Raw genomic sequence first — 24,376 nt, forward strand, 5'->3', positions numbered from 1 at the left:
AAGAGACACGACATTTACTAGGCTATCACGACACCTATAAGAGTGAAATTGAGGAACGGACATAGATAAAGACGTGAATAAATGTATTTAATTATATTATCTAAATTACAATAGTTGCTATTACTACGTAGTACTTGCTAAAGGTCGCCCGATTCATAGATACCATCATCACTCGCTAAAAACATTTGACACAGACTTTTTGTATCAAAATAAATCTAGCGAGTGACAAGAATGTTATCTTCAGGGTCTTTACCTACATATTTAGAACGTTGCTTCGCATTTTATTCATCGCTATTAAAAACCTAAATCGCGGTACCGTGACCGCGTGTTATATACATTTGTAAAAAAATCATATACACGACACGTTAAAATTCAGCAGCATGAAAAATTGCAACTATTTTAAAAATGTCATCTATTTAACGAAAATTCATCTAGTACACCCAATGAAACAACATCGACTTCTGATTCTATATTACCTGATACTAATTCATTCGCTTCAACACACGTCGTAATAAAAACTAGACAAGTATCCTCGTCTATAACTTAATTTGATACATCGCTTTATTATAATTTACGATTTTTAAAAAATTCTCATTTTAAAGTTAGTTTATTCGTATCTACTTCTATTCTACCGTTACTTTGGTTCCTTTTACTTATTTAATCTTTTTTCAATTCCACAGACGTAACCAATTCCCGTTATCAGCAACTATATCTCAAATGAAAGTACGCTCCTGAGTACGACGACCGACCCGGTGTAACTGAACGAAATAATCTTAAACCGATCGACTCGTAATCTATTATGACTCTAATATAGTTTATGTTATGTACATCACTTAACTCCCTACGGTAATGTCATCGATAGTGATCCCTCATTTGCTTAAAGGATTTATCTCATTTCGGGTGTCTACTCTTCGAACTCATGTAGTCAATCCCATTAATGTTAATAATCTTAAATCATTATCATTCAGAATGAAATATTATAATAAAAATCATCATGTATCAAAATCACCTAAGTACAGTAGATATATTTCTCGTGTATCAAAAGATATCAATACTTTTAAATAATACGCGGATTCTTGTATATAACGAACCAAAGTAAGTCTGATTCACGCTTGCCATTTAAAATATTTTTAACTAAACATTTTAGTCGTATATTTAACCGCATTTATTAGAAATATAATTATATATTTAACAAATTATACGTCAACATTTATATGTAAGTATTACATCCTAGTCAACATCACATTTGTTTTATAATATTAATGCTGGACTTATCTAAACTAAATATAACATTTTAAAGGTTTCCACGTTTACCGTCATTCGACTTAGTTTAAGAGACGTGTGCGTTTGAACCACATATGAATGTAATTAATAATATTACTATACATAATTATAATTACATTTTATAACTAAATTAGTTCTCTCGTAGTTGCAATAGGGACTAGATTCGTCGTTCACTGCACGATGATATGCGGCGCCGACAGCAGCACGGCCACCGTCGCGATGATCGTAAATAGCGTGAACACGAACAAACAGAACCTGTTGGTCAAATCGTTACATTGTCAGCATACATCAACCAAAATACCATCAACCATTTGCATGGGTTTCAGTAGTTTTTGTACTTAACTACGTCGCAGCAAATAATAAATCAAGAACTTTAAAAAATGTATGGACTAAATTTAATAAATGGGTTAAGAAAAAGCATAGTAATAATAATAAATAAATAATGAAACAACTTTCTTGAATTTTATCACGGTTGGACTCGCGGAAGTAATCCCGTGACCATGGTTACTGTAAAGTATCTGAAAGGTCGGATATCTACAAAACTTAATAAACCGCAATAAAATCCTAAAAAGTTATTTCATTATAGTAAATAATTAGCTTTATTTAATTTTTGAGAATAAAAATACATTGTTATCGATGTTTCTTCCGGCTATCTGGAACGTCTCATAACCATAAGGCCTACAGGCCTCTCAGTTCAGCGACTTTACTATAAAGCTTTATTTCGACTGTTCAATTATTTTTGTAACGTTATTATAGTTTTATACTTTACGAATATATGTATGTATATCGCTTTGGTTGCTTATTCTTTATAATATTAGTATAACTACTTTAAGATGATTATTTACCTGTCCACTACCATCGCTGCGAATTTCCAGTCGCTTATAAGTTCAGCTTCCTCATCAGCTTTCTTCATCCTTGCCGTGATAAACTGCAACTCCCTTAATATTAAGTGTAGTTCTCGATGGTGGCTCCCGAGACCGCCGCCGACGTCTTCCATGGTCGACGGTCGGACGAACGAACGTCGAAAATCCGTTCTAAATATTGAACATCTGTTAAAAAGAGTCAGTATCTAAAATTCGATACATCAAGAATAAAATATTAAAATTGATTTGAATAAAATCTAACGGATTAATCCACTTTTGGGTGGCACTAAAGGCCTCTCTCTACTCTTATTTAGTGTGACATTTCTAACTAAAACTTTTATGCAAATAAGTGGTAGTAATTTAGAACGCCTGTCTGGCCTTACTACAAATAGTGACATAGATTTTCCAAAATAAAATATTAATGTTATTGAAGGTACTCACGACACAAATAAGTAATATTATTTATGAGATTTTTATAAAGAACAAGAATTTCAAATAAGACAGAAATAACAAAATAATTTCCATAAGATCGCCTACTTTGAGTGGCTTTGTAAAATAATGATAAACTTTGAGATTAGAGTATATATTCTTTATAGTACAATCTTACCCAGGTCCCAAGTTCCCCGTTGATGCGGTACTGTTTGGAGGTGGCGGTACGTGTCTAAAATCGTCGTCTATATCCAACACGTTGGCTAGTAGCGATTTCGACGAACGCTCCTTCAGTTCTAACTCTCTCATTCTATTTGACATCATTATTGTTTTTCTCGTTATTTTCTTCCCCGGCCTCGACATGCGTAAGATCCACGGTAGCCATTGCAGGAACACTGTTTTTATCTACAGTAAAAAAAAATTCTTACTAATGCTAATAGCTGCTTAACCATTGGTTCCCTTAAATATAACTATTTAAGGTAGTAATATAAATATTACATACATATCAGAGATGTTGTAGGTCTGATATATTGGATATAATAGATATCTTCTGTGATAGTATAGCTACAGTTAAAAATAAGCTGTATAATGAGCTACGTGTTTAAATTGTATATTGCTGTACAGTATTTTAGGTTTCTATTGTAATTAATTTTCCTTCTTTTATATTGAAATGTTTAATTTGTTTTTCTTTTATTATTTGAACTGCATGTGTTTAGTATTTTATATTCCTAACTTTTGATTTTGCACTATTGTTAAGTTACCTGTTTTGATTTTAGTTTTGTTTTTTTTTTTGTGAAATGCATGCTATGTCCACATCTAGGAGACTCAATTGTACATACCTACTTTACACTTTGTCCTTCACTTTATATGTCTATATTAAACGATTGTAGTCAGTTTTGTGGGCTAATAAAAAAAAATATATATATATATATATAACTAGCGACCCGCCCCGGTTTTGCACGGTTACAAAAACTATTAGTGTTACTTTGCTATATTACGCATGTTTTATACATATAAACTTTCCTCTGGAATCACTCTATTTACTAAAGAAAACCGCATTAAAATCCGTTGCGTAGTTTTAAAGATCTAAGCGTACAGACAGCGGGATACGACTTTGTTTTACACTATGTAATGATATGGTATCGGTTATGGATATGAAAATATTTCAAATTATACTTAATTTGGATCGTTTTAGATAGATCTGGTTACGGATTTGAGTTTTTAATGTATTCTCAAAGTAAGAGTAGGAAATAACAAGCAATGCAAAAGAGGAGAAATTATTTGATACCATCAATATCCATGATCATTCAAAGATTTTGTACCAATTTTATTATGGTCATGGATATTTCTTTATTTCGGATATGCACAAGTTTCCATTACGATTACAGAACACTATAACATCACTAGTAGATACTTGAGAAAATCTATATTATGTTACCTTTACATACTATTAATATAGATAAAGTTGAAGAGTTTGTTTGTTTGCGCTAATCTCAAGAACTACTAGTCCGATTTGAAAAATTCTTACAGTGTTAGATAGCCCATTTATAGAAGAAGACTATGTAATATTTTAGTACTACTTTTTTTCTTAAATTAACGTGGTCGAAACCGCGGAGCACATCTAGTTAAGGTTAAAGATAATTCATCATTACAGCCTATACAGTCCACTGCTGGACATAGGCCTCCACAAGTTTACGCCAAAAACGTGAACTCATGTGTTTTGCCCATAGTTACCACGCTGGGCAGACGAGTTGGTGACCGCAGGGCTAGCTTTGTCGCACCGAAGACGCTGCTGCCCGTCTTCGGCCTGTGTATTTCAAAGCCAACAGTTGGATGGCTATCCCGCCACCGGTCGGCTTTTTAAGTTCCAAGGTGGTAGCGGAACTGTGTTATCCCTTAGTCGCCTCTTACGACACCCACGGGAAGAGAGGGGGAAAAGGGGGAAAGATAATTAATTAGGAAAAAATAAACTTCTTAAATATCAGTTAAAGCGAATTGGTTATGTTAATTAGGAACTTATGAATATTGCATACCAACGTTTGTTGGTATAGATATTCCTATTTCTCGATGAGTTTGAAGTTTGTTTTCGTCAAATAGTTCCACAAATCTGAATTGGAAAGCAGGTTGTGCATTAGCACAATGCCGAACAAATGTAGTGAGAATATTTGCATCTGTTTTACTAACAGTTTTTATTATATCCAATAGTATTATCGAAAGCTTTGATTAACTATACGATTTTAGACATGAGTTTTTTCTTGTACATGTGAGTAGAACAGAACACTACCAAAATTGTATCAGTGAAAGAGTTAGTTATCATTTGTTTGACTATGTTGTTAACACTTAATAAATTTTTTTTAAAGGGGCAAAGAGATTCCAATTCAAATTGTTGTATTTGAGAATGCGAGCTAGTGACATATTTTCTTCTGTATTTCACACAAAATGTATTATATATTTACAAAAATTGCAAGTATAATATGGCCAAAACGGTACTTCCACATAATTTGTAAGATACTCATTTATATTAAAAAGCAAGATGTCATGGGCGACGATAGATGGCGACTATTTTTAATGCTAAAGAAGATAATGCCAAGAATTTGTTTTTGAACCTATATCTCAACGTATAACAATTAAAAAGAAATTCAAACATACCTTTTAACTTGACTTGGACTTGCACAATAAATAATGACGTTGGCACTATTTAAAGAGGCGAGTCAAGATGAATTACATAAATGACCTCAATTGTCTTTTGATCATATTGATGTATCGAGACTACTCAAGAATAGGATTATAATACAAAGTGAGCTACAAAACACCAAAAATACATATGCTACGTTATCACAACTACATTATAAATATCGAAAATTAAACACATTTCAATTATAACTGCAGGGGGGTAGATGCAATAATGATTTCTGTTTCAAATTGTGTCAGCTGACTATAATCCGAAAATATATTATCTGTATCGCTTCCACTCAGGTGATCGGTGAAGCCATTGGACATTTGTGCGCCCGCTATGAATAAACGCATTTCCCGCCTCAATACTTATTTATTGTAGGAAAAGCGAACGCATAGCATTACATTGACAATGAGGTACATTTTTCTACGCCTAAAATGACGGCTAAAACCCTAGCTGATGTCGTTGCGGAGAAAATAAATAAGACAAAAGCAGATCAAAATACAAATGACTGGACTGGTGGTACAGAGTAAAAGACGATCGCGTAAAACTTGCTTACGAGTGTCCAAGGGAAGGCTAGCTGTGTTTAGTTCTTGAACTTCCGCGTTCTCTATGAACACTTTTGATTCTACGGGGCTTACCAAGGATGACGCCTGACCGTGACGCTATGGTCACAGGTGTGACGGGGGTTTGGGGGGCTATACAATCGCGGTATGTTCCGTGGAATCAAAATTGTTTAAAAGACTATTTCATGAATGTTATCCTATCTTAATGTAATTCTTACCCATTGAGGCATTTCGTGTATGTCGGCTGTACGATGATGGTAATTTAGAACGACGACCGTTAGCACCACAGACGAGGCCACCATAAACATGATGCAGTTGAAGTAAGTTCCTGTCATTCAGAAGATCACCTTTTAATATACGTAGTACAAGTATATTTGGAATTGATTTTATTTATTCTTTTATTTATTTAATAATTATATTTACAATTTGTATTAAAAAATTATTTTATTACAGATTTTAAAACTAAAAAGGAAAAAAGAAAACATAAAAAGGAGAAAATTAAGTACTTTTAATTTATTTTATATTACAACACACTTTATATTTATTTAAATTTTACGTATCTATCTACTTATTAAACAACGGTGAAAGCGTGATACGTGCAACTAACATGCCATCGTGTTTATGATAATAATATATTTAATGAATATCTATTTAAAATGTAGAAGATGTACAAATATTGATAGTGAAAAATAACTAAAAAGGACAAATTACGATTTAAAGTTATTAGACAAGTCTTAACCTAAATAAATATAGGAATAAAAAATAAATTATGTTTTTAATCAATAATATCATTAGAATATTAGAACCTTTATTTTGGCTGCCCAAAAACATACAATAGTATAAAATTTAAGCCGTATGTCATAATGAAATTAATTTACGACACTTATGTTCGCGAACTTACTCGTATCGTATCGTATTATTTGTTTCCCGGTAATTGTAGCAACATAAAATTTCTATATTTTTTCGATATTGGTTGATATTTATCGATACAGTATCGATAAGTCGAAGCTTAATGTTTTCTAGTCTATAAACTTCTGCATTAAAAATGCTTACTCATATCAACGATAATAATTTTTATATTGCTAAAATTTAACTTTTTATTATATCTTTTGTAAATCTTATTTTATTTATTTAAAGAATATATATGTACATAATGATTTGACCTTATTCCTAATTTAATATATATGGTTCTAATGATATCATTGAATGATGAAAGTGTTAATTGAAATAAAAAATGAATAATACAAGAACATACGTTAGAAGGATACTTGGAGGCTGGATCCTCGCTTAGTGTTACATTTTTAGCTCAGTTTTATCTAAAAAGCAATTCTATTATATTTAATAAAGTTTCCTTATAAGGAGAGTTGTGCATTATGTTATTACTTTTATAGTATTAGGACATGCTCAATGAGACGTCAGTAGTCACCTAATTATACTTGTTTATTATAATAGAAAAAAATAATAATTAAAAGTATATGAAAAGGAAACAGTGTTCATTGTGGTGAAAGAATAAACGGAAATGCGAAATCATTTTAATACATTACAAGAAGTTAATCAAGATTGGAGGTCAGTTTGAAAGTACCTTGAGATTTTTGGTAGTTTAGAGGAAATAGCTGATTGTAAACATACATAGCTGTGTGGCCGCCATACTCATTCCGAGAATTAGCAACTCTTAAAGCACATTAATTCCGTCTTGGATTTCTAAAATGCAATTAAAATCAAAAAAGATTAAGGCGCTATAATTTTAGATAGATTTCATTCAAGCATTCTATTTAGATCGTTGTTAATATATTTCGTTTGAAGAATGAGTTGAGGAATTGTCACAGCTTGAAATGTAACTGTAAATCAACTTAGAAATAATATCACAATTCCTCTTAACCCATCCCTAGTTTTATGATTTCTATTCACACTTTAATTATATTTATTTATACAGATTCGTTTTATAATTTTAAAATTTTATCGAAAGCAAACGCGAACTTCTCACCTATTAGGGGGATCGCCTCAGATGTTTTAGTGATGACGTGCCCCACCAATAGAGAGAAAACAGTTTGCGACAGGAGAATTGTAACACCTGGAAAAATCAATCCATGATAAAAGTCTTATCACATCTCTCTCGTAACCCGGTTTATTTTTTGTCGTATCGACACTTTGCATCGACTAGTATACCTGTACGTGGACTGTGTCGGTAAAGAGGTGACAATTGAAATAATAAACAAAATAGAACGAAGTATTCATGCAGATATTCATTTATATAGTTTTATTTATGCAGTTTTATTATTTATATTACTTATTTAATTCATATTTTAATGTAATGTTATCTAAAAAAATATTAAAATTAAACATATCAAACCACCCTCCAAGTATACAGTAATTATTTTTGAAATATATAAACACCAACAGCACGTTAAAAATAATACGCCGTGGAATCGATTACGTCTATAACTTAAAATGTTATGTATCGTACAAAAACTTACCTTACATTCAAATGCAAGTTTCATTTGTTCATGCCATGCATTTCCTTTTGCATAGTATAAAATATATATTAAAGTGGTTACAATAAATTAAAAAAAATAACGTTGCATATGCTATTTAGATAAATAGAATCAAAATAATTAAGTAAGTGATATCAATCTACTTAAAATTCTACGTATATATATTGTAATAGTATATATTAAAATGACGTTGGAACCGATTCCAAGATTTATTATTCATTTAAACACTTATTACAAATGATAATGATATCACAAATCTTTTAGCTACAATGAGATGAGTGGTTGTATTCAAATTCAATTCAAAACAGTAAAGTGATATTATCGACTGACAGGAAGAAGCGTAACTTTGTAATTTGTATAAAACAAAATTTGTCACAACATAGAAATTTGTGATAAATTACGAACAAAATGATCTTTTTAATGATATGTATTAACAATTATATGTTTTACTGTACATAATTTACTCCTTGTAATGTTTTAAAATAATGTTTAGTAGTCAATTTAAAAATATATATATAACAGAAATGATAAATGATAAAATTTAACGAAAACTTATTTGCAAAAAGTTAAAAATGAAAGTAAATTAAAAAGGGCAAATAGACATTAAAATAATCAAATGAGGAGTCTTGGAGTTCGAGTTTTGGTCTGGACAGTGTACCTAACAAGGGAATTGCGTCGGAGACCTGCGGCAGGGTCTCAGCAACCAGGTTGAGGAACACCGTCAGCGATAGAAGAATAGTGACTCCTGAAATCAAAAGCATAGTTAACCCTACGAGGTAGTTTCGAGTGGAATCCCGTGTCACTGCCTTTATCTTAAATAACAATAATGTGTGACACAACTCTCCAAAAAGTATTAACTGACGCAATGGAATCGGCCATAATAAAACCTATTAAAACGTCTTCGATGATTGTGAAAAGACCTATTACGGTGAATTTAGTGCCATTCGATGGTTATGATAAAACTAAACTCAAAAATATTATACTTACTTTAAAGACATCTGAAATATGAACTGAGATGGGGAACTAACACAAACAATCATCACAAAAACTAGAAACATTCAATATTTAGGCATACACTACTTAGTAAAATCCACGTAGGCGGGACCTCATAATATTTATTTAATTAATAAACATCATTTTCAAAATTCAGGTGACATCAAAAATAGAGCATATGTATTGAAATGGATCCAATGTTAGACCCTGCGGGGTTCCAAAGGTAAAATCTAGAAAGGGCATGCGCACATTCGTCTCCTAAAGCGCGATACCTATCAGAGGCACAGCATCCGACGTAGAGGGCAAACTTTCTGCCACCAGGTTGAGAAACACAGTCAACGACAACAAAATTGTCACACCTGTTAGTTAATAATACATCAACTTATTTGGTAAAAAGGGCACAGTGAAAGTACAACCTAAAATATAATTTACTAATGCAGATAAAGACCAATCAAATTTACATTTTTAAAAGGTTTAATTTGGAATAATTTTACAGGTAAGTCCATTTTTCGTGCACCACCATCTGCTAGAAAATGTTAATAAATACTAAAAAACAACAATTAATTGATAATAAAAATGTATAACTCAAACTTACCGAGTGTAAGTTTCTCTCCGGAGTCAGGTGGAAGTGTAAAGCCGAGAAGAGCCATAGAAGATATCAGTACACAGGGAACTATCAAATTGAAGAAATAGTATAACGTTCTTCTTCTTATCATAATCGTAAACGTAACATCCACATACGGTTCTGGACAGCAAGCGTAAGTGATGGTATTCTTCTTTCCTGGCATACCTGTGAACATAATTATTTTTAATAAATTCTGCAAGAATTTTTCTTCGTGCTTTGATTGTTGTTGCACATGTAACGTTACTACTAAATAAACACCAATATGCTAAATCCTTAATTCTCACCTATTAAATACCACTCTCCATTTGTTATAAAGTCTGATAGGTCTCCACCTGCTTCATCCTTTAACACCAGGTCCAGCTGTCAGCACAGATTTCAGTTAGCAACGATCCAATTTAGTATTAAAATCTCACTAAAACTACAGGAAGTAATAACAAAATATATATTAACTACGCATGCATAATTAATTGGAAAGATATAAGTTTTGGAAAAATAATTTAAAACGGATCAAGAAAGGGAACATGCTGATATAATTATAATTAACATTGCCGTATTTACTGCCACACGGATTAACTAAAAATAAAAACAAATTAATATAAAGTTAACATTAAAAAATCTAAATTTTATAAAACTTAGTCAAGATAATCTTGCACAAGTAATTTACAAAATTATAAATAAACGTCTATATAATTATAAATAATAACATATATACATTATACATAGAAAAGGATAAGACTTTATATAAAGATAAAACAGACATTTTATAAACGGCATACACAGTTCTATCAAAATTTTCTCAATCAAGAGCATCAGTTCAATCTAGAGCATGCCTTTACTTATATGTATTTACAATAAGAAGAAATTTTAAGTAAATTAAATTTCGATGAAAACATTTCTTTAACAATATTAAAAAACTGTTTGTTAATGGATGTTAAAGAAATTGTTTTCATATTAATAAGCTACATTTAGTATCCGTATGGCAGATAAGTTAAAAATTTGTATTAAAATGTGCTCTGTGTTTTGTTTTCTTATTTGCATCATGCAAAATAGTACATACAAAACGTTTAGGATTAACAGTATCCGTCTGGTTTCTCACATGGTTCCCTTAATGGTCAATCAAACCTAACTTTTCCTAAACTAATTTGAATAGACTCTTTAAAAAGGCTAAACTAACTGGCCCAGTATTTTATAAATAAAAATGGAATTGTTGTATATAATTGTAATATTATTTTCTTTTCTAAAATTACTAAGATTTACATTTAAATACTTAAAACTAAACTTATAAAACTCTTAAATTTTTCGTTAAATATAGTGATAAATAACGTGTTGTTTTAAATAACCAGTTATAAATTTTTAATGAATATGATTGTCATCAAAAACCCTACTGGTTCAGACATTCTATAAATCATAACTATGGCAATGGATGAAACCTATATATCGCTATACCTGATTGCCGTCGTAAGTCCAGCTACCGAACTTCATGTCGCAATGTTGGTCATCGAAGGGAAACCAGGTGATGTCTATCTTGCATGTGCTCTTGAAAATGCCCGGGGGTACGTACAGGCAACTGCCGTTGTTTCTGACCACCACGTTGGTCTGGTACGTCCCGTCAAAACCCTCGTCAGCACTATGCCAATGAGAAATTCATATGCATTTAACCTCGTTCTAAATCAACCTACCCAAAATATTACAATCTCGAGGATTCATAATCCATTATTTTGATACTTCAAACATTCCAGACTTCTCCAGTCGAAAATTTCGATAGTGAACCCATACCAGTAGTGATTTGTTTTATATTCGCAACAAATACAAAATTCTAAGGCTAATAAAAGCAAATCTCTATGGATAAAACTAATGAATATCCACTGAATAATTTAAAAAAATCTACCGATCCGTAACAAGTCCTAAATTGTTAACCTACAAAAGTCTTTTTAATCAATAGGAGAACGCTTTTAATTTGCGTAAAACGTTCCGCTGAGAAGTCATTAAAATTTATTACGCTTCAACATTTTAAATTTACGGTTAATATATTACAATATTTCATAAAACATTGTGCAGGCGATAAATAAAACTTTTAAAAATTCAGTATTAAATTTTAGATTCAAAAATCAAAGCATTACAAATAAATTGCACCAGAGAAGTAATAAAATTGTACTAAAATGAAAATTTTATTTAGAGAAAGCTGTCAAATCAAAAGTGTATGTTTATTTAATGTTAAAAATTAATTATTAAATTATTTACTTTGTTTATTTTAAGCTGTAACGGAAGCGATATTTATATTTACGTTTACATTTTATCATAATTAGTGCTTAGGTTTTATCTGGGACGTTTTAGTTGAAGCCGTCAATAGTAAAAGAACGGTATCATCAAAACTTCTTTTATCGTTAACGGCAACGAGCTTCATCCCATCGCTTATTCAGATCGATGCCGACATACTTCCTTCCATGAATGGAATGAAAAACTGACATTCTCTGTTTCATTTCAATCGAATATTTCATCTGATAAGCGAAACGATGAGTGTGGTGAGTCAAATCAGCGACTAGATGACCTTGTACGTTTATTTGTTCATTTTCAAGTGTGGCAACAGGCAGTAGGACGTTCGTCACAACCAGGCGGACAATTGTTACATTAAAATGTACCAATCATCACATTTGGGGGTCAACCTCCTACTGTGTTGTCACTTATTCTGAAATATCTCTTTAGTGGTATTAATTTTATAATAATAAAAATAAAATGGCAAGCTTAAATACAAACTTATCGTGCATAATTTGTTTATACTTACGCATTATTTCGATCCTTTTAATTGTTTTTTTTTAATGAATGATAATGACAAATACGTCTAAGCTGTTACAAATTCTTTAACTACGCTATTGTCTAAAACATGATCAAATCTCTAGAGTTTTTCATCCTCACATAAAAGTGGCTCAATTTTATCGTGCACTTATTCTTAATTAAGAGCTAGCGCAATGGATTTGGAGTTAAAATCTTCGTTGTTTTCCAACGAGCGATATACCAGCGCACAAGAACTATTTAAAGCACGGTTAAACTGTTATTTGTCTGTAATACTGTCTGGGGAGCGTCTGACTATAGTTGGAATGTAGATTCAGATTATATCGTGATGTTCACAACCAAACAGAACAAGTTGTAGTCTGTAAAATGGATATTTAAATGAGCTTGTGGTTCAGATACTGCTTTTTGTTGGACGCTAACAGCAGTGAATTAAAATGTTTATATTCTTGAGAGTTTTTGTTACTGAATTCATTAAAGCAACTTTCATAAGATTAAATTTAAGGTATAGCAAATTTGAAGAGATAAATTTCTTATAATCAGTTAACAAAATTACGTTCTTTGTCTGTGATGGTGAATTTTAATTTCGTTTTATCTTTGTAGAATACACTAACAATAGTAATTATAAAATGTGTCTTATTATATTACTTATATTATAATATATAGAATTATTGAATCTTGACAAGTTCGTTAACAACAATTTTTAACTACGTCACCTAGTTGATGTTCATAAAAAAATTAAAAAACGGAAAAAGGAATTGAAGTGCTATTGTGTTAACACACGTCGTCTGTTCCTAAGGTAAAATAACTTAATGCTTGTCTTACAGCAGTTGATTGATATAGATTCATTGTCTTTTCGATAAACATACATATAAATAATGCATATACAAATAAATATATTACTCCCAGTCTCGGGGCGGCAATCGAATATACAATCCCTGGAGCAGAAAGCAGGGGCACAAACTGCGCCTTCGAGCGAGTCAGTCTTAACACAAAGAATACTACATTATTGATATAAACATATACCTAGCACGTAAAATTGAGTTCAGTTTATTTGTGCATGTTACTTTCGATAGCATTTGACACCGATCTAGTAAAATAAATAAGGAGTAAAGAGATAGTACCTCATAAAGTATTTTCTGAGACTGTCTGGTGTGTTACGCGGTCTACCTTAATGCGGATTTGTTGGCATCCTGCCAGCTTAGCGTGGCACATGTAGTAAACCTTATAGTTGCATGTAATTTTCGATCTTACCATCCTAAATTTAAAGTATATATTGCTTTAAACAAAACATCTACGTGGTCGAGCGTACACGTCATGAATTCTACATCCGCCTCCGGAGACTTCTGTTGTCATGAATTTGCAGCGATTTTGGACTCTGTCACATTAATAATGGATTCGGCTAGTTCTTTTATAGATTTCTGGACAGTGTAAAACATTGAAGAATGTTAAATGTTCTCGGGGAAAGAGTAACTTTATTATGTGCTGGTATCGATTACTTTCAAGAAAACGATTTTAAGACACAGTGTATATTTAATTATTATTATTTTAGTGTTTAAGAGCGAATAGCATTTGATTGTTGGGACAAATTTAGCTCGATTTCATTGATATTTTGAGGATATAGGAAATAATTTAAAACGAGAACTAGTCGAAAATTTGTAACGTCTATAACTCAAAAAGACCCAATTTATTTTTGTAAATGACAAAAAGTCCGCCTTGATTTTCATATGAAATAAAATTGTCAAAATATTTAGCGAAACAAGCTGATATTGAAAAAGCGTTTTGTTTGAAAGTTTTATGAAAAACTAACTTCATTGAACAGTATTGCCACTTATAGTAATAATATATATATATATAGATATATATATATATATATATATATATATATACACGTATTAATATATATATATATAGATATATATATATATTAATACGTGAACATAAACTTTGTACCCCTCTTTATGAAAATTACGCGAACGGAGGAGTATGAATGTGCATAGTGCAGAATGCTAGCATCCTATAAAAAATATGGATAAAATACATTAAATCAATAAAAAAATACACTACACACACTACCATGAATTTGACACACACACACGCATATTATATTCTTTTGTTGATTGTCAAAGTCTGTAGTCAAATTGAAAAATTTAAAAAAAAAGGTTCTTTGTTTTCATTGTTGTTTGGTTTTCTTAAATTTAAATTTTTATTTATGGTCAAATTTCGACCACTGGGCGACCACTAGTATGATTAAAAGCAACACGTATTATTTTGCAAGTTCAGCAAATCATAAATTTACATAAACGTATTTATTTTTAAAACACCACACATTAATTCCCTTTTGCATTTGGCACGTTTCCATTAATTTAAAAAGTAAATTAAAATCGATCATCCATAATCCAAAAAAAAACAGTCAACTCATTTACATTTACAATATTTAAAAAACTACTGAATTTATGTATGGACATAATGAGATAGAAAATATATAAAGACACGTGCTTGTCCAGTACAGAGCATTGTTAAGGATTCAAATAGTACGCGGTCGCAAAGGAAATAAGGTGAGGACACTCTGGCGCTCACGTGCGCTCTCGGGACGTCTTTTACTCTTTACTCTGTCGTTATGTAAATATCAGGTCCTACTTACAAATGTAGTTTATTTTTAAGTCAACTTTATGCATAAACATAACTGTATAGGTTTTATTTGAAAAGAAAATTTTAAATTTAACTTATTTTTTTAGGTTGGTGTATAAATTATAGCCATTTTTTTTCTCACTTTACGAATAATACGTCCCACGCTATTGATAGTTTTAATCTTTAATAAACATTGTAATAAAAATAAAATAAAGTCTTCTATATATAGCGTATAATTTTCTCATAAATTGACTAACAAAGTATTGACAAGACTAATATTTTACAATATACTAGTTTTCAAAAACAATTACATCGTTCCCTTCAATACTAAATCCTGAACTTTGTGTGTCATTCAAATTCAGTTCGCCCATTCTTACATCAATATCGTATTTAAGAAGCGGAACATCGATAATATTTCTGTTCAAATTCCCACAATCCTTAATAATATTCTGACCGAAAACTATTTTGTATGGTATAATAATTTCTAATAAGTCACTTTCAATTATCCAGTTTGCTTCCTCGAAGTTCAAGATGTCTGGTAAAAGCCTTACGTCTTTAAGCGCCTTTCTATTCTCATCTTCATTCTTCACGTTTACATTTATCAAACGATTCGATATTTTAACACTGACATTGGCATTCTTATACTCCGATATATTATACTTTAGAGTATATTTTTCGTAATCATAAACTTCATATACGAGATTATTTCCGTTTTTCAAGCATTTATTTTGAAGGAGTACTCCGAAATCGATGTATTTTTGGGCGATGTCAAAAACTTCATCAGGATTTTCATCACGGGGACGTTTATGTCTCCAGTGATGTTTTGATTTACGCCATGTTGGTTTTTTCTTAGCACAAGAGTATCCGCGTGATGGGTTATGGTCGCAGGAATTCACGCCCGATAAACCGATAATAGCGAATAATAAGACAAGTATGATCTTCCTCGACATGTTGACGCAACTGTAGTAACCCCGAGAGATAAGCGACGTTTTATATAAATATCTTGTATTTTTATCAATAAACATATGTTTAACGTGGCTTTGTTTCTTTCATTCTAATAATTTTTTAAATTTAATATTTTAAAGAACGATCAATACTAGTAATTTTACATAGGAAGTGCGTTCGATGTGCATTCTCTCAGTATATGTTTCACTTCACATATATATACAGTATATACAGTAAAAAACGCTAAAAGGCTACGTATACAAAGCAATGTTCTGGAACAAAATTATAGAACAGAACGACAACCATTAAATGTGTCAAAATTTATTGTGTTCGAAAAATAATATTGTTTTAATTTCACCATTTTTTTTTTTCATATTTGTCCAATACGTCAAATTTTCGTTTTATTTAAACTTTATAATATATTTAGATTATTGCATATTTCAATATGTAGTACCGATAGCAATTATTGTGCAATATTTGCTCGGCTACAATATTAATCGCGTATTACTTATAGGTACTTATGTAAATAATTTACCTAGGCCTGAGGGCGGGAATCTAAGCCTCAACCGTAGAGTAGAAAACTGCTCTTATTTTCTTTTCCCAGTTACGGTTAGCCGTCAGCCATTTAAACTAATATTATAAATCTGATAGGTTGTTTGTTTGTGCTAATTTAAGAACAGTTCTAATCGGTAAATTCTTTTTTGTCCATTTGCCGAGGACGCTTATAGGCGAATATAACAACGCGAGTAAAACCGCAAAGCACAGCTATAGCAAGTAATATTTACTTAGGTTGAAGACGCATTGTGGCAAGCAACCTTTACCCAGTATTAGTTTTCTCAATACCATGGTTATACTTTTATGGAAAGTTAACGCAAACAGCTTTGTCAATATTAATCGTAATCGACCTAATTAAGTAAACATTACCAATCAATTAGACTGTAGATTTCTATCTAAATGTGACAATAATATTTTTTCTACATAATATATATTATTAGTACATTGTCTACTATCGACCCGCTTTAGTTTACACCCGGGTATTATAAGTAGCGAATAGCATTATAAGCGAAATCTTAACGTTAAATCTAACCTTCTATTGGCCGATTTAACTGATTGTGAATAAAGTTTATCCTGAACCTAAGTTACGAATAGAATTTAAGAGTAGAATAAGCCATAAGGACCAGCATCCCCTCAATCTATAAACTAAAACTTTTAGATTTATATTTGAATAGAAATATATATTAAATATAGTGGAATTCGATGGTAAAAGTGAATAATATTATATATATAACAAACTTTTATCTGTCGGATACTGTAATCTGTCAAATAACGTTATCCACAACCGGTGTAACAGGCTAAGGCCTATTACACCTACCTCATAAATCACTAAATCTGTTAGTAAAAACCGTGTAAAAATTAATTCGGCACTTCTTGAATTTGTAGCAAATAGACAGACAATCGCAGCCAGAGACTTTATTATATCATACGTATATAGCGGCTATATATACATACACGTAAATATTTATGTGTATTCGTAAACAGATAATGCTTTGTTTTAAAACGGTTATTGGTGTTATAATTTCAATTTAAATTTCACGGGACATATACTTATCATATATATATATATATATATATATATATATATATATATATATATATATATATATATATATATATATATATATATATATATATATATATAATTACGCTAAGGATAAGATGTTTGCCTCCCTTTTTAGAAAAAAACCTCACAATTACTCCACATTCATTATATATCATTTTATAGATAACTGCTTGCTCTACCGGTCTCCACAATTAAAAAAAAACTTTTTTTTTTGTTTTTATAAATTAATTAATTATATAAATTATAATATGGCGGCTTTAATTTTGAAACAACGTCAACATGATTGACGGTCGGTAAATTTTTTGTTTAATATCAAGCTAATTTTCCTCAAATTAACGCGGGTAAAACTGCCGGGCCCAGCTAAGTTTGATTTATTTATTAAAAGTTATTCTTTTCACTTCATAAACAATACATACCGTGGTAAAAAAATGTTAGTTTTTTTTTGCAATTTTAACAATACTTTTAATGTTTATATATTTTCTTTTCGTTTACTCATTTATATCGTATTCTTTTAATTCATCTTATATATAAAATTCTCGTGTCACAATGTTAGTTACCATACTCTGCTGAAACGGCTGGACCGATTTTTATGAAATTTTGTGTGCATATCGGGTAGGTTTGAGAATCGGCCAAAATCTATTTTTCATACCCATAGTTATAGGGGGGATAAAAGGGATTAATAACATATATGGCAAAATAACGTTTGCGGGTTCAGCTAGTCATAATGTTTTTTTTTTTTTATAAATATCTACACAATACACACACCGTCGTCTGTTCCTAAAGTAAGCAACTTAATGCTTGTGTTATAGGTAACAGCCGACTGGTATAGCTATTTTTTTTCGATAGACATACTTATAAATAATACGTTTATAAATACATAAATAAATATATATATTACACCCAGACTCGGGGTGGGAATCAAACCCACAACCACCGGAGCAGAAAGCAGGGTTACTACAAACTGCGCTAACGGACTAGTTAGCTAATATAAAACCATTTATTCCGAAAAACAAAATATCTCCAAGTTGCGGCGTGCCTATTAGCAAAAGCCTCCTCCAACGATATCCATAGATGTATGTCCTGAACTACCCTTCTCAAGTTTATTCCTGCTGCCAGTTTAATCTATCCCGTGGATACCATTCTGTAATACTTTTGCTTCATTTTCCCATTTTATCTCTGATAATATGACATGCCACTTGTGTTGATTGATTTGTGCATTATGTTGGCTTCGTACCAAATAAATTAAAAAGAAAAATAAATAATTAGGCTATTGGTACATAACGACAAAGCGTGTTGTATTTTTTATATATTTAAATTTACTTTTTTTTTATTCAAATTATTATTGTATTTTAATTACATTTTTTGTCAGGACAATATCGTAACTTTGGAAACCTACAAAATATTTTTAATGTTTTTCTATTACCAAATATATTATTATATTATTATACATTACATTTTATTATATTGTCCGAAATCAAAATACAATTTTCAGCCCTTTTTAAAATAACCAAACTTCATAGAAATATATAGAACATTTCCACACTCATACTTACATTTTATTCTGATTGAATTTGTTACGAAAGTTTCCTTCCGACCTGCGCGTAACTTGTACTTTTTATTGTGATCACGTAATTGTTCCGTAATAGAGGACCGAGAACCCTCATAATACTTACTAGGCTCGTGTTTAAATATATTCGTATCATCAGGTATAGTCACAAATGCTCTGGTGTAGTGATGCGTGTTCTGTTCCCGCTCAGGTTGGATATTAGTATTCGTACAAATATTTCTTTCCGGTTTGGGTGTGTCTTTGTGGGCCTCATTAATTCGTCGGTCGCTAGTTATATGTGATGTTTATAGTCCACTTTTATATTGTTTTGTAATGACTACGCAAATTTCACTCATTATAATTAAACAACTTTTTCGAATTTTATCGCGGTCTGTTAAGTTTTTTTTTTTTTTTTTTGTTACCTGACGTTTCGAATACTAGCGACTATGGTCACGGGCGGGAGGGCCACTTTTAAATAATATATGTATGATGTCAGTCTCATTACATGCGGCGCTTCAAAGTTCTGAATAGAAAAACAAGATAAGTTTTGCAACGCTTAACGGTACTTTTGAACATAGATTGACTTAGCGACTTTTAAAAATCTCCAAGAGATTTAAGTTTATAAAATATATCGCAGACAAGAGATATAAGAATCTCAAAGTATTCATTTAAAAATAATTCAGTTTTTTATTAAATTTCATACACTTATAGTTTATATAAAGAAGGAGGGCAGAATGCTAATTTTTTTTTAATTAGGCATAAAAACATAATAAATCAATAAAAAAAACATTACACACACTAAAATGTATTTGACACACACGCGCACATTATAACTCTTTTGTTGATTGTCAAAGTCTATAGTCAAATTGAAATATCTAAAAAAAGGTTCTTTATTTTCATTTTTTTTTTTGGTTTTTTTTTATTTAAATTTTTAATTATGGTCGAATTTTGACCTCTGGGTGACCACTAGTTTATTTTTAAATGTTAACAACGCGTCTGTCTGCGAAAAGTCTAGACTTATCCTGACACGATTGAATTAGGAGAATACGAGAACTGTCAAAAACAATTATTACGTTGTCAAAGGTGTGACGTGAATACAATAGTCTAATCGGCCCTTAACAAATATCCTTACCTTGTTAAACAAATCATTCATTCAAATGGCTAATCTAGTTAGCACACAATGTCTACATCAGACGTGAGAGTAGCTACTAGCCTTAAATAAGGCGCATCAGATCACCTCCAGATTACGGATTCTGGCTGGCAGCCAGACTTCAAGATAAAGAGCTTGTACTCACAACATTTAACGTCTGGTCTGAGAGCGTTTAAGGGATTTTCGATGGCATTATTGTAACACTAAACGAAATGCACGGATTTTCTCGCCTCACCGTTTACTAGTACTCGCTCTACAGTTACAACTTTATTGTTGCAAGTCCTTTTGTACCCTTTTACTTAATTTTATTTATTAATTAATTTATTAATTTTATTTTATATCCGTGCTAGTATTATTTTTATATTATACGTATTTTCAATACACGACTTAAGAAAGAATTAAATTATTAGAAAGAAAATTATTATTAAAAAATTAAATTAACATTTAAAGATAAATACAGTAAATATAATATCCACGTGGAACGTTACCAAGAATGGCATCAAAACGTTACCAAGAATTCTTAAAAAGACGTAGGTACCAGGTCTCTTATAACTAGTAGAGACAATGAGGGTCAATGATTCTTTGCCACTCCAAGGTCCAAATTAAATAACATTGCTTTCTCAGAAATCTTTGTTAAAGATCTTATCTTCTAAGAAGTATTTGATTTTAAACATTTATTGCATATTGTCTCTTTGAAGGATGTGAATTGAATTTAATGAGTTCTCAAACATCTTACAGAACGCTTTCAATATTAAAACGCTTGTTATAAATCATTTTGAACTGTAATAGCACGAACTAAGTTTTCATATCTGTTATGCATTCAAATTTAGTCATTGGAGGTTATATATATTTTTAATATAATATGTTAAACTTTTAGAAGAATCGTGTCAAGGTGTCATTGGTGTCAGAAACAACACTGTAAATGAAATAGATTATTGATTGCTAGACTGGCCAGCCAAATTTTTCACAATTTATCTTTAACATATTACTAAAGAAAATAATTATTTAATTTTTATTCATTAAGCTGGTGATAAGTTATTTTCGGTTCATTTAAAGTTAAAATTTTATTATAAAAAACACCGGGAATATTTGAGGGTTGACTGTAATACTATCTCTCGCTTTAAATATACTTTTGGCATGGTTTCAAACACATTAACACAGAGTAACTAGACTCGTTAATATTCTTGAATTTAATTACGATGCAAACTTTCTGTTTAAATTCAATTTATAACTGTTTAAATGGGACATATTATATCATCTTGTTTGCAATTAATTTTAGTGTTTATTTTTGAAATTTAATATTTTCATTTTCATTTTATTAATTCAGATTAATGGCTTAAAAGACTGCCCAAGTAGCACAGGTGATTTCGCCAATGTCGCGCAAAATGGATTGGACACGAATGCGATTCATATGTTTAATTACAGAACAATATTATTATTGAAATGAATGTTGACAATCACAGTAAAAATAAGTCATTTAAAAAATTCGATTCCGCAAATTCGTCAATTAGTAAATAATTTCTTCTATATAAAACTAAAATTAAATAGTGAGTGAATTGATTATTTGGAATAACTGTGTTAACATCAAGTGGCATTCACACTGAGTTTAAAAATGAATTTTAACTTGAGTGATTGAATAAAGAATATTTTAATGATAATTGAAGATTTGAGCAAGATATGTTTATACCTAACTTCTTCTTTCCTATACCTAACCTGGTCGCCTAGTGGTAGAAATTCGACCATAATTAATTTAAATTATAAGTTAGAACATTAAATAAAAGAGCTAATGTGTATGTTTATTTATTTATTTAATGTAATTTTATTCACAACAAAAAAAAAAAGCATTCTACGCCTATATGTGTGCGAGATTTCATACTCCTCTGTCCGCGTAACTATCGTAAAAAGGGGTACAAAGTTTGGCTTCACGTATTGGTATAAAGTAGATATAACTAACTATAGTAATTATGTTAACGACAATAGTAGAATTTGAAAACAAGTAAAATATATTCGAAGATAGTTTAAATAAAACGCTATCACTGCAATCTCTATTAGAACCAAGTCTCATTAGACAGATCGAGTTTCTATCCAAGCAATTACTTTGGTAAAATTTTATAATTATAAATATACTTAAAATAATTTCCCTTCATATTATCACAATTTTTGCCAGTACAAAACCCGCTCGTTTGGAAAATTGAACCAGACTAACCGTTATTAATGGCGATTTAAACCGCATTGGTGAGGCCAAAATTTACATCGAAATACGGAAATATGCCATATAATATATTAGTAAAACTCTTGCCACTTCTCTCTTAGAGCTTGATGTTGCTACAAAGCTGTTGGAGGTGCGCTGTTGTCTCAGATGCATATTATTACAAACTTACAGAATATGGAAAAGTGGTAATAAATATAAAAAAAGGAATAGAGTGTGTTTGTGAGTGTGTTTATTGCCTTCTTCTCTCTCTTTGAACTTGATGATATCAAAACAATGCTTTTGGGGTTTCGCTTGTGTCTGTGTTTATGATTGTGTTTATTGCCATTTCTCTCTTCGAGCTTGGTGGTGTCGATATACGCTACGCTTCTTCACATCCCATTGCTGGCCATAGGCCTCTCTCCCCATGTAGAAGAAGGATCAGAACGCGCTGTTAAAATGCGGGTTGGCGGATATACCTAATTAAAATTATACCGTTTTTGGTGCAGAGAAAAATAAAGGGTATTCGACTCCTGACTACTTTTCTTCAAATTGGGGGTTCTGTAGGAGAGGCTAGCTACTTTGATAAACTCCTTTTGTAAGATGTGGGTGTGTGTACGTGTGTGTGTTTGTGTAGATATGTGTGTGTGTGTGTGTGTGCGTGAGTGTGTGTGTGTGAGTGTGTGTGTGTTTGTGTGTGTATGTGTATGTGGGTGTGTATATAATTTAATTGGTAGTTTACACAATACAACTTATACCGTGTGTTTTTTAGGATATATTGCCACGACGCTGTACCATACAACTTACAACGTACTGGCTCTGAATAATACATCACATTTGAATGAAAATGAGAACGCTCTTGAGAAAATGAGAAAAAAAACTACGCTTTTTATGAAGGAGTTTTTATTGATAAAATTTAGTTATATTGAATTTATATCTTTAATACGAGCATCAAATAGTTATTTAATGGTATATATGATTCGCATTATATGTTTTTATTATTTATGTACATAACAAACGATTTATATTTTATTTATTTATTATTAACTAAATAATAAAATAATTCTCGTGCATCATAGCTTTGATTGAAATGAATTACATAAAATTAAAAAAATACCAGTTCCGCAGAATGATGTCCACTGAAAGAGAATAATTAGCATTTTATCTCATAGCATATCTCATGCAATTCCTCACCTATTGTACATAAGAACGTCTGGTTTCCATAACTTGTTTGGTGTGATGCGTAGATCTTTGACACCCCCATAATCACTGTCATTCCACCTTAGGTTGTAGTCATTCCATTCCTGTCACACATTTCGATTAATACATATGAGAGAAAGAGATAGCGTATAAACATAATGCGCCCATTATTTATTTTTGATGTGCAATAATAATGTGCGCTTTGTGATATATAAGTTCGTTTGTGCGAAGATGAATTAAAATTTGCATAATTTGAAACGTTTTTTACTGATATATTTTTTTTTAATTAGTGAGCACAATTTGAAACAATTTACGTATAAATATATTCATACATATAATATATTCTATATTACACTAAAAAATTAAAAAATTACGGTTGCAA

The 24,376-nt window shown here is 30.9% G+C and overlaps 2 protein-coding genes across 2 annotated transcripts in view; both read right to left on the reverse strand.

Moving 5' to 3' along the window:
* Positions 1 to 1,454: 1,454 nt before the first annotated feature.
* LOC123658179 (neuronal acetylcholine receptor subunit alpha-7) overlaps positions 1,455 to 24,376 on the reverse strand; it is a 142,362-nt gene continuing 119,440 nt past the window's right edge. The window contains exons 5-13 of the mRNA XM_045593624.1: positions 23,989 to 24,098; positions 11,373 to 11,553; positions 10,211 to 10,286; positions 9,897 to 10,091; positions 8,967 to 9,053; positions 6,035 to 6,144; positions 2,755 to 2,981; positions 2,130 to 2,333; positions 1,455 to 1,539 (exon numbers count right to left, since the gene is read on the reverse strand). Coding sequence (XP_045449580.1) covers positions 1,455 to 1,539; positions 2,130 to 2,333; positions 2,755 to 2,981; positions 6,035 to 6,144; positions 8,967 to 9,053; positions 9,897 to 10,091; positions 10,211 to 10,286; positions 11,373 to 11,553; positions 23,989 to 24,098 — 1,275 coding nt within the window. The remainder of the gene's footprint in view (positions 1,540 to 2,129; positions 2,334 to 2,754; positions 2,982 to 6,034; positions 6,145 to 8,966; positions 9,054 to 9,896; positions 10,092 to 10,210; positions 10,287 to 11,372; positions 11,554 to 23,988; positions 24,099 to 24,376) is intronic.
* Positions 15,562 to 16,327, reverse strand: LOC123658190. The gene has a single exon (XM_045593635.1). The coding sequence runs from the start codon at positions 16,292 to 16,294 to the stop codon at positions 15,635 to 15,637; it is 660 nt and encodes a 219-aa protein (XP_045449591.1). The 5' UTR covers positions 16,295 to 16,327; the 3' UTR covers positions 15,562 to 15,634.

This window comes from Melitaea cinxia, chromosome 1 (assembly GCF_905220565.1).
Source record: "Melitaea cinxia chromosome 1, ilMelCinx1.1, whole genome shotgun sequence".
NCBI classification, from domain to species: domain Eukaryota; kingdom Metazoa; phylum Arthropoda; class Insecta; order Lepidoptera; family Nymphalidae; genus Melitaea; species Melitaea cinxia.

What these genes read in the sequence shown, in the direction of transcription:
- LOC123658190 (XM_045593635.1), bottom strand. Translation starts at nt 16,294, where the DNA reads ATGTCGAGGAAGATCATACTTGTCTTATTATTCGCTATTATCGGTTTA.